Source organism: Sus scrofa, chromosome 1, assembly GCF_054392235.1.
Source record: "Sus scrofa isolate SSC_HxYL_T2T_F1_AM1 chromosome 1, Sscrofa_HxYL_maternal_Yorkshire_Landrace_v2.0, whole genome shotgun sequence".
In the NCBI taxonomy this organism is placed as follows: domain Eukaryota; kingdom Metazoa; phylum Chordata; class Mammalia; order Artiodactyla; family Suidae; genus Sus; species Sus scrofa.
Window position 1 is genome coordinate 170,400,653 of NC_139383.1, and position 11,830 is coordinate 170,412,482.

Consider the following 11,830-nt stretch of genomic DNA (forward strand, 5'->3'; position numbering starts at 1 on the left):
ACATCCTTGGCACGAGGCTGTCCATGGTCTGCAGTCTGTGGTCTGTGGCCTGTGCCTGGGTTCTATCACCTCTTCTCTCCCTGTGGGACCCGCTCTCCCTGGCTGAGCCTGTGGGAGGGTGCTTGCAGGTTCTGTGCGGATGTTTATTTTACCAGGCATCTGTACCAAAGCCCTAAACTTAAGAGCTGAAACTGTAAAAACCCTTAGAGATGGCATTGTTAAGTTACTCTTGTATTAGAAAAAAAAAAAAATCTAGCCGGTGTCACAGCTGGAGTATCAAAGTAATTCTGTAATTGCTCACCCTCTTTTCCTTTGCTCATGCTGATTTCTGAGCCTGAAAATAACCTGTCCCTGGTTTTACATGTCTAAATCCTCTCAATAATCCAGATTCTTCTCTGAGCCGTCCTTGATTCCTCTGGCTCCAGCAAGGCATACATCACTGTATTTATACTACAACTAATCACTTTCGTAACTGTTTAAGTTACCTCCAGGCTGGAGTTTCTTATGGGTGGTGACAAGGTCTTTGTCACAAGGGATAAAAATAAATACCGTAATGCTTGACACGTGGTAGATATTTGATTAGAATCTGAATGAATAAATGAATGGAAGAGAAAACACATTCTTTTTCATTTGTTCGTTTTGCTTTTTTTAGGGCCGTACCTGTGGCATATGGAGGTTCCCAGGCAAGAGGGCAAATAAGAGCTGTAGCTGCTGGCCTACACCACAGCCACAGCAACGTGAGGTCTGAGCCACATCTGTGACCTACTCCAACCTATGGATCCTTAACCCACTGAGAGACCAGGGATTGAACCCCCATCCTCAGAGACTACGTCAGGTTCTTAACCTGCTGAGCCACAATAGGGATTCTGATATTTCTTTTTTTTTAATTTTTATTTCTTTTTTCATTTTATTGAGGCATAATTGACAAATTAAATTGTAAGACATTTAAAGTATACATTGTGGTGATGTTGTGTGTGAAAACATTTAAGTTCTTCCCTTAGCGAATTTCCTAACTATTTTTCCATAACTATTTCTTGAATTAGTGGATCCATGAGTAGTTGATTATAATAAGAGCTTTCTGAATGCTGTATTCCTATATTTTACTTTCAACAATTTAAATGCTCTTATTACAACTAAAACATTTTAAAATATATTGCTTTTTTAGTTGGCATCATTGCTTTTTATCAGTGATTAGTTTTATTTTTATCTTACTTTTAAAATTATAGTTTAAAATTATAGCTGATTTACAATGCTGTACCATTTTATGCTGTAAAGCAAATATATATATATATTGCCATTCTTATATTATCTTCCATCATGGTCTATCCCAAGAGACTGGATATAGTTTTCCTGCATTCTTAATTTTGATTTTAATAAATCATAATCATTGGGAAAGAGTATATTCTGAATTTCACAAAGGAAGTTAGAAAAATGTGAAAGAGGTTTTCTGTGTTATTAGCTTCTGCTTCTGGGTGTAGGTGGGTTCTAGAACTAACCATTATTTCTATAGTAGTGGTTGAATATTCTTTCCAGAGTCATCATGGATACTTTCAATAGGAAACAGTTGGGCAGCCTTTATTAAAACACTTGGGGGTTCCTTAAACTCCAGTTAAGTTGAGCTAAGTTATTCTGCCTCCTGTCAATTCTAGGAGTCTAACATTCTTTTTTGTTATGTTGAAGTTTGTCTGCCAGTCTTCCTCACAAAATAATATTGGATTATGATCAGTGAATGTGTAGTATTTACTTTTGGTCCTGTTATTTTGTGCAAGCCCAAATGGTACTGAAAGTATAAGAAGTGACTGAAGAGTACCAGTGATCCTGTGTCTTTGTGGGACACCCCCCCCCCCCACACACACACACTGCATGCAGGGTCATTGTTGTTATTTGGAGGTTGTTATGTTTTGGTTCTTTTAAAACCAACTGACAGGAATTACCTTGGCTTAAGTGATTTGGTGGAAAAGATAATAGATACCTGTGTGTGCTTCTTAGGTGACATCATTTTGATTACACGTGAGAGAGGAGCTGTCCTAACCCATATCAAATAAGCAAGCCAGTAACATGAATTACCTAGTTTTGTAAAGTTGCCTACATCTGGCAGTGAACACTTACAGGAGGGTATGTAGAGTCAGGAAAAGAGGAGGTTCTGAGGAAAGACATTTGCTTTTAGGAAATGCTACATACTTACTGGAAATGAGAAAAGTTCTACAGTGTATTTAGAAGAACAGTCTGGAGAACAGCAAAACCAAAGCAGCAGACTCACTCTTTCCAAAATGGGGGGGGGGGGGTGGTGTATACCCCACAGAGATATTCATTTCTTTAGAAATAAGCCAAGTGTTCATGGAGACAACTCACTCACTGGACATTACTGGGAATCCTCCAGTGTCATCAGTGGGCAACTTTTTATCCTTTTACTTGGTGCCAAGACTTTTGAGCAGTGGTATCAATCATCTCAACTTGTTTGAAGTAATTAAGTTTGTATTTTTTGTCTCCTTCAGAAATGAACACCCCTGAGTATGCTAGATGCCCGTGAGCTCCCCACTCCCCCTGCAGCCTTGGAAAGACTCGAAGAAGGAAGGTGGCAGAGGGGTGGACTCTGAGAACAAGCTCCTCCCCTCGGCCTTGGCCTTCTGGCTCCCTGTCCACCATGGAGACACTCTCCCAAGATTCTTTGCTGGAATGTCAGATCTGTTTCAATTATTACAGCCCCCGGCGAAGGCCCAAGTTGCTGGATTGCAAACACACCTGCTGCTCGGTATGCCTTCAGCAGATGAGGACAAGCCAGAAGGACGTGAGGTGCCCCTGGTGCCGGGGTATAACGAAGCTGCCCCCGGGCTTCTCTGTGTCCCAGCTCCCCGACGACCCCGAGGTCCTGGCGGTCATTGCCATCCCGCACGCCTCCGAGCACACCCCGGTCTTCATCAAACTCCCCAGCAATGGGTGCTACATGCTGCCCCTGCCCATCTCCAAGGAGCGAGCTCTGCTGCCCGGAGACATGGGCTGCCGCCTGCTGCCCGGAAGCCAGCAGAAGTCCGTCACCGTGGTGACCATCCCCGCGGAGCAGCAGCCTCTGCAGGGCGGGGTTCCGGCCGAGGCCGCAGAGGAGGAGCAAGACAGGCGGGGCGCCGTGAAAAGCTCCACCTGGTCCGGGGTGTGCACTGTGATCCTGGTGGCCTGCGTCCTGGTCTTCCTTCTCGGCATCGTGCTCCACAACATGTCCTGCATTTCTAAGCGCTTCACCGTGATATCCTGTGGCTGAAGGGGGCTGCCGAAAAGTCTCTTGTGGGTGCCAACTAGGGGTTGAGCTGGTGTTGGTGATGGATCGCGGTGAGAAGATGGGGGGCCCGAGTGTTGACCTCTGGGCTGCCACTTGATTAACCCAAGACAGATAGGAAGGGCAGAACGTGCTATCTCAGCAAGATAACTAAGCAGATCACTCTGATTACTGGTGGCAACAGCTTTGAAGACGATTGCATGCATCCTCATAATCATGTATTAAAAGGACTGTAATTTATGATTTTTCCCAATCATGTTACGAGATAGACATATTCTTAGACGTTAAACTGTGGAAATGCATACAATGTGATCTTCTCTAAATGTGGTAGATTAAAACAAAGATGCTATGTAGACAAGTAGAATTAAACCTGAGAATCCTTGTAAAACTTCAGCCACGACATGCAGTGCTGGTTTCTTTTCCTTTTTCACAAAATGAAACCCGGTCTTCGTTTGGTTGCTAAGGCTTTTTATACTTTTTGAATGGCACCCAAATTCCAGTAAGTTAAGTGGACAGTTGTTTTTTTGAAAAAAATATTTGAACAAGTGTTTCCAATGTGTGGTGTTTTGTCATGTACCTTCATTTTTCTTCTCCTGTAATTAGAGCTCGCTGTGTGTTTATTAAACTGAAAGCCCAACAGGGGAGCAATAAACTGAGTAATAATGAGACATGCCTAATCCCACAGGAAACCTACATGCCAATTTTTCTCAAGCCATCTCACAAAATAAGAATTTTAAATGTAAATATTGTGTATTTGTGTGTGTAATTTGATTTACCTCAGGTTTTGAATCTTGTCAGAAGGATCCCGGGTGTAAGACTTTGTGGGCATAAATGAATGCAGGGCCTCAAAACAATGGCCGCTCATGGGACACACCCAGTGATGTGTCACAGGCATGTCACTTCCAAACTTGTTCTTCTTCTGTGTATTCAAGTCCTGTATTCTCTAAGGCACAAATGAAGAGTAACAGAAGATTCTGTCTTTTCTCCCAGTTTTGATGTATTGTAATAGCCATGAGTGTTGGTAAATGATGACAAACATGGACTTTTTAAAAGCAGTCCATGATTATTTTTTTGAGAGATTGTTTCGTGAGAGTTAAACTGTGTCAAATTCTAGTTTTCTCTTGTTGGTAAAAAGTGAAACTATCTCTTGTATTTCTGAATATGTTTTTATTGAGAAAAATGGCAAGGTGAACTAGCAACTCACATTCCCAATTTAAGTGGCGCAGTTCATCATAAATTCTCACATATTCTTAAATGTTTAATGGCCTACAGATGCTGATGCAGAAAGAGCTGCTGGTTTTAAATGATAACTTTCTATGCCTGAATGTGTGTGTGTTCAGAAATAGCTGTGAGCTTTACAATTCTCTTTTGTTTTCTTTTATGGAATTCATGAAGCCAGTGGTATGTGCCAAGCCCCCACTCTTAAATATATCTATGTTCCATTGAATCCCTGAAAATAGGGGAGAGAAAAATAAGCAGTAACTTGTTTCGAAAAGTAAGGCTAGAAATACCCCTGTAAGACTGAGATATTTTAATTTACTTACATTCTAACTATTACCTTCAAGTAGCACAAAATATGCAGATTATGGTGATGGCATTAATATGAGATAAAATGACAGCATAATAAATAGAATCCCAAGCTAACTCTGTTCATTGACATGAAGATTCAATATAAAAATATCACCTTGGGATTTTCACATCTTTCAGATTTGTCATTAGACCTTTAGAAAATGTATCTGAAAGCTCAAACTAGATATTAGGTTAAAATGCCATTTTATTGTGTAAGCTATTGGGCATTATACAACAAATAATCTAGGATTTATTTGGTATTAATAATTTAGGTATCATATTAGCTGAATACTATCCTCTATTACGTAACCTAATATACTGTTGGGTTAGTTTCAATTTCTCAAACTCTCCCAGGCTGCTGTGATGCATGTCTGACCTAATTTCTAGTCCTCTTGGGGGGAAAAAAAAAAAAACCTACAGAAATGTTATATTAAGAATGCTGCATTTCATATGGACTTTACCCTTGCAATATTAAGTCATGCCATATTTAAATTAATTTTGTGAATGATATCTACATATGTTTATGTCTGGTGTGAAATCACCAGCCCTGGAGTGTAGCGTGTGATATAATTCTACCTGTGGTTTGTAGGTTATATATAGACACTAACATACATGATGATACAGCGTCCTGTATTTCTTAGTGCAAAGCCGTAGAGTATAAATGGACATGTAACTTTTACTTAAAAACAATCCCATGCTAGAGCTGCAATTAAGCAGTGTAAAATTAATCGGCTCTGATAGATTCTTGATGATACAATATAAGGTACAGTAACAATCAAAATCAGATTCTTTGTGTGAGTTTTAACTGATATAAGAACCATTATTTAAGTGGATTCTTCCTGCAGTTATTTATTTGTGTATCTGCATGTCAAGGTGTGCATTCCTGCCTTTGTGTGTGTGCGTGTGCGTGTGTGTGTGTGTCTCAGCCTGACAGATAGAATTTTTATTGACTTGATGTTTAATGTTATTTGGCATTCCATTGCTGTGGTCTCTTTGGCATTTACCCACAACACTAACAACTCAACTACCCCATGTGACACAGTCCTGTGATATAATCAGCCAGAATTCACAGTTGCACATCAATGGAAAAAAAAAAAAAAAATCCCAACTGAAAGCACAGAGAGTTAGACATGCAAGCAACCTCCGGTGGCTTCATTTTGAAGATGAGTCCACTGAGACCCACAGAGGTGCGAGGCAGTTTGTCATTCTTCAGCAAAAAGGGGACCAGAACTCTGCACTGTGGTTTCCTTTTGCTCCTTTCTAGGCCTGTTGACATCTCTGTCAAGGCTATGATCTTTTTCAGGGTGGATGAATACCCTTTACTAGCTCAACTATTGTGTAAATCTTTTGTTTTTGTAGATTTATATATTCATTTTAGTTAGCATCTACCTCTCTGGGAAGTGAAAGAAGGGTTGATTTAGGGATGAGTATAGGCAGTTAAAGAAAACCATGTGAATTGAGTTTTTTAAATTGCAAAACATTGATTCCCCCCCCCCCTTTAGATGTAAAGGACCATGAGTGTTGTGTAAATAGTAAACTATAAGAAGCATGAATTTTCGTCTTTTTTAGTGATCTTGACTTAGGTGACAGAATGCAGAATATGCTAAGAAGAGCCCAGTATGCTATCAAAAAGCAGTGTCTTTGGAAAATTTTTGTATAATGACATGGGGCTTAAGTTGTGCTGAAAAGGCAAATGGGTTCTCAGCTCCAGTCATAGTTTATGATCAGAAAGCTTTAAGGTATTTTCCTTAGGAATATAATTAAGTGTAATTTTGCACATGACTTTAAAGTGGGTCCCTTGAAGGTGAAACCGTGTCTTGGTGCAGCCCTTGGGATCTTTTAGATTGGCGCTGCTCAATAGAACTTCCCGTGATGATGGAAGTGTTCTGTAATCTGTGCTGTCCAGTACAGTAGCCACATTGGCTATTGGGCAGTTGAAATGGGGTTAGTCTGAGTATGAACTGGATTTTGTCTTTTATTTAATTTAAAGTTATTTAAATAAACGTCACTCACTTGTGGCTAGTGGCTACCATATTGGACAGTGCATTTCTGGAGGCTTGTGCAATGGAAACTTGCATCCAAGTGATAGTGGAGTAAATGGAGTGAGGTGAAAAGACAGTTTGTGGTTTAGTAACATGCAGTTGGCTTAAAAAAACTTTTTTTTTTCCTTTCTGGGCTTACAAAAATATATGATCTTTTAAAAATATATATGTATATATATGATCTCAAGTATGACCGTAAAAATGCATTAATTGCCCTTTGGGGTTATTACTTACATACTGCAGGCCGAGGAATGATCAGTGAAGCTTAAAGAGTGCTTGATAAAGCCCTTCTTCTGGGATCATTAGCTGCATGTGAATCTATTGTCCTGAAACAGTAGTTAGACAGTAGCTGTAAAATGTTTGACTTGCATGACCTGTACTGTGAAATTGTGTTTAGGGTCTTGTGACCAAAAAGTAACCGTTAATAGGGAAAAAAAAAAAAAAAAGGCCTAATGAAATTTCTCTTCACTTCTAGCATCTTACCCAAACTTCATCACTGCATTAGTAATGTGTGAAATATAAGAGCAAGCTTGTTTTGCAGTGTTCATAGGGAGTGTTTTTGTTGCCCTTGAAGTCGGCCAGCTTGTCATTGTGTTTGGGGTGGGAATATGTGGGCATCATTTTTCAGATGGCAGACTAAAACATAGGTACTATTTTTAGAGTGAGATTTGACATTATTTTAGTCTTGTTTGATTTTTTTATTTTAGTTATCGCAGAAAGAATTGGAGATCTGAAGTCTTTTACAAAGACACTTTTTTTTTTACATTAAAAAAACATTGCCCATGGAATTTAAAGACTCGAAGGTTACTGAAGTTACTAAAATTGCTTTTTAAGTGAGTAAAGGAAGGCAGAAAACTCAATTTGAGTTATATTTTCACAGAAAGATCAGACTCTCCTTGATAGTATAGTATTTATTCCAGTCTAGATTTTGATTTGAAGAGTTCCCATCACTTTTTTTGAAAACCTATACAGCAACTAAATTGGTTAGGGTGCTTTTCATTGTCTGAAAATAATGGAATCCAAATGTATTTGCTTCAACTTAGATTTTTTTTTTTCTTTTTTTAATATAACTCATCAATGGGCAGGACTCTTTAGCTTGTCCTTAAAAATGATGAATTTTTTTGGCCCAATGGTAGTTTTTCTTTAGACTTATGAATAAATTAGAGGCCCAAAGCTTATTGGTATGAGAGGAAAGTTATGCAAATAGTTTGAATTTTTATCTTCCCTTGAAAAATGCTGCTGCCTACTAGTCAGCATTTTGTTTCCACACAAAAAGTGTTATCAGTTAATCTGTCATCTTTGACTTAGAAGAAGGAGCTGTTCCTTACCATTTCCATCTTTCTTAGTAAAACGTTACCCATGAAGTAATTCTTAGCAAAACTAAAACTCCAAAGAAGGAGACAGTCAAAATAATTCAGTAACCGCTTTGAAAGTGATAGTCTTTTTCAAAAAGTGATGATGATCAGTGCTGAATTTTGTCAAAACATGAAACACGTCTAAAAAATAAGTGGAAATTCAAGCTGCTGATTTTGCTGACAAAATTGAATCACTGTATATAGATATGTATCTCTATCTATACATATAGTTATATATATGTAGACACACATAATTTAGCTAATTGAAGTTAAAAAATCAAGTAAAATGTTAATTCATATTTTCCAGCGTGGGTTATACAGTGTTGAATTTAGATATTAATTTCTTAACAAATGCTATAGGCCACATCAATTTTGTCAAGTCAACTAGTTTGGGGAGAGTTATATAACTAAGCTTTGGGGACTTTTCAGATATATGAAGAAGTGGATTTGGAAAGCCATTGATCACTGAAGAACATTAGTAGGTGGGGAATTTAATTTCTGTCTTCCAAATGACATTTTTTTGGCTCTGCTCAAGTGGTCATGGGCAGAGCACCATTATTGAACTCTTGCAATATGGCTCCGATTTTTCTGCACAAGTTTCCTTGCACAGTTGGGCCAACGATTTCTTTTTTTTTCAGGATTCACTGCCTGGGGTATCCCACTATATATCTCACTTATGATGTAGTGGTGCTTGAAAACACTCATCTCGTTAGCTGAACTTTATTATTCTAGTCTAAGGTTTTTGATACTATTCATATTACGATCTTTTTAGAGACAATCAGTAGTATTTGCAGCAAAGTACCGAAGGGTCTCTTTAAGCCTGCAACCACACATATTTTTTTTGTTTTTCTGGGTGGAGAGGGGGGTGTCCTCTTATAATCATCCCTGTTCTAGAACACTGCTCTAAAATTACATCACCTTGGGATGGAGGGCTAGTAGCCCATGTGGAAGTCTTTTGTGGTCTCCCTGGGGTGTTATTGGGTTGTTCTAACAAGATTTTTACAAAGGGAAACATTTGCTTTTTGAGAATTCCGAAGTAGATGGTTGGATATGATGGTGGTGAAGGAGCATGGGCTGTAAGAGGAGGTAGATAAGGCAGATGCTCCTTAAAGGGGAACAAGTTGAGATATCTATGTCATCTCTATTTAAAAAGCGAGAGGACATGGTAGCTGGTGTTTTACACTGTGCTTCAGAATATTCCTGGTTGGATTTTCCTGGCTGAGCAACAGCCCAACTCTTAGGTAGATCCTGTATGGTGGAGGTGGAGATGTGGCGTTGGGTCTATAGCAGCAGATAGGCAGAAATACCCAGAGAGTAAGAAAACACTTGCATAAAAAGAGGGAAATCCATAAGGAGATTATAGCTCTGAAACAAAATATATAGGAGCTGAAGGTCAATTATGGCAGAAATCAGCTGAAGGAAGAAACAGGATAAGTGAGGATAACAGCCAAGCACAATCTGTCACTCCAGTATGGCCAACCAAATTCAATACAGGGAATGTGATCAGCTGACGAGAGGGTCCAAGAAGGCCCCATTGCGTTGCCAGCACACTAGACCATTTCAGAACCTACTCTAGGGTTGGTTGCTGAGTCATCCCAGACAAACTCTAGTGATGTCCTCTTAACCCTGGAACACAATGTCTGTGGTTGTGTCCTGACTTGAGTAGGTTATTACTGTTTAGAAGACTCATAATTCTGTTTCTATACTGGTTATGGTCATTTACTATGTTTTTTATTCCACCACTTGTTCCTGTTGGCCTAACTTAGCAGTTGCAGGTGGGGAGGCTGGTTTCAGCTTGGGGTGGTTAAAACTCCCAACATAAGCCATGCAAGTGCTGTCCAGGGTTCCTGCCTTTCTGACGGCACCACTGGTGAGTTCTTGGCCCTCTTGATAACTAGTAGTCCAGTCAGATGGCTAGATTAATGCTGCTCAGAGGCTAACTCAAGTCCTTGACATGTTTCATTTATAATTATGTGGATTATTTATTTTAAGAGCTTTTCTTTTAAAGGGCCAAATAGCTCTACAGATAAATGAGCTGCTGGGGTGTGTAGAAAATATTGTCCAAATGTTGCCAAATATTGACTTTGTAAGGGGGATATCAAGCTGCTGTTTATAAATATGAATGTCTTAAAAGCATTCTTGCTTGCTCTCTCTGTTGTAGATGGTGTCTTAGCAAGTTCTGAGTTTTTCCAATGAACCCAATTTTAATATATGGTATTTTTGTATGCCAATCTGGTGTCTTGTCCTTTGTATATGTGGTAATGTTGATTTTATGACTACTGTTAAAACACATTTGCTATGATTAAAATTCATAAAAGGATTTCAAATAGACTCACGTGTTGTGGTTTTTTTAATTTTTTTTTTTTTTTTTTTTTTTACTGCCACTCTACAAAGAAAAAAATTGGCTGGAATTTTCATCATCAGTGACTCTAAGAATTTTAATAGTCTTGGTCGTAAAGCAACAGGGAGTTTCTGAACCAAGGATTTTAAGGGGAGATGACCTTCAGGTGGCTCCTCTGAGAAGCCAAAAACATTTGTAATAAGTAAGCCCAAGTATGCTTTTGCAGTTTGGGTTTTTTATGGTTTCTGGTGCCCTTACCTTTATTATCTACCTCTTCAGATGACACTTTGTTTGGATGGTATAGATTGTCCTCCTGCAGATGTAAGGCTGGAAGGAGAGAGTGAGCCAAGTCAACTCCAAAATCTTTGCCATCCTGCTCCTCCCTGCAAAGGGGGACTGTGTGTGGGTATTGAAGGTCCAAGGGGGATGATGGAGGGTGCACACAGTGAGTGCCACTCTGACCCTTACTCTTTACATACGTACCCCAAGTATCAGCCACATGTCCTGAAAACCTCTCTGTCTGCCAAGGCATTGCTTTTCTTAATGCTTTTGTTTCCAGCGATAATTCTTGGAAGTGAAACCCATGTCCAGTGTCCACAATATATCATTAGGCTTGGGTAAATTGCAGCCAGGTGAAGGAGCTGATCCTGGAATTAGGCTGAGCCTCTGCTTTTCTTTTTATAGGTTTGAAAACTTTTGCACAATTTAACATGACCCAGAAAATGATAGAGCTGAAATTAGATTCAGTCTCTCTCCCCTTCCCCAAACCTACTTCTCCCCACATTCCCCATCTCTCTTCACACTATTATATTTGATAAATGATTGGTTTTATTATTATAATTATTCGTCACAAGGGTAAGTGGATGTATAGTTGTGTATGTGTGCATGCATGCCTGTGTGTGTGAACATTTCATAGACTCTTGGTATAGCTTTTTTTTTTAAGATTGAGGGAGTGAAGGTCTTTAGAGAAAGATTATAGTAAAGTACTCAGTTTTGGCTGCAGAGATAGGCTAATTTAGATAGAATCATGAGAGAAATTAGAAAGACGCTCCCTCAGTCCCTCATTCCTTCACTCAAGAGTTCCCACTGGTTGATTGCCATTCACTAGGGCTACAGAGACAAACAAGATGGAAATGGCCCTTGTCCTCATGAACCTCATAGCCTTGAAGTGAAGACAGGTATTAGTAAAGTAATACTTACGTCCAATGCAGAGGTACATGCTGTTTGAGTGCTGGTAACAGGGGAGTGGGTG

At 39.3% G+C, this 11,830-nt stretch overlaps 1 protein-coding gene across 9 annotated transcripts in view; it reads left to right on the plus strand.

Moving 5' to 3' along the window:
- The window catches only part of RNF152 (ring finger protein 152), a 78,751-nt gene extending 68,187 nt beyond the window's left edge, over positions 1-10,564 (plus strand). For 8 of the 9 annotated variants that reach the window (XM_084957923.1, XM_021095088.2, XM_084958143.1 and 5 more), the window contains one exon: positions 2,496-10,564. In XM_084957923.1, the coding sequence (XP_084814049.1) occupies positions 2,645-3,256 (612 nt within the window). In that variant the 5' untranslated portion in view covers positions 2,496-2,644 and the 3' untranslated portion in view covers positions 3,257-10,564. 9 annotated transcript variants of the gene reach the window in all.
- Positions 10,565-11,830: the final 1,266 nt, after the last annotated feature.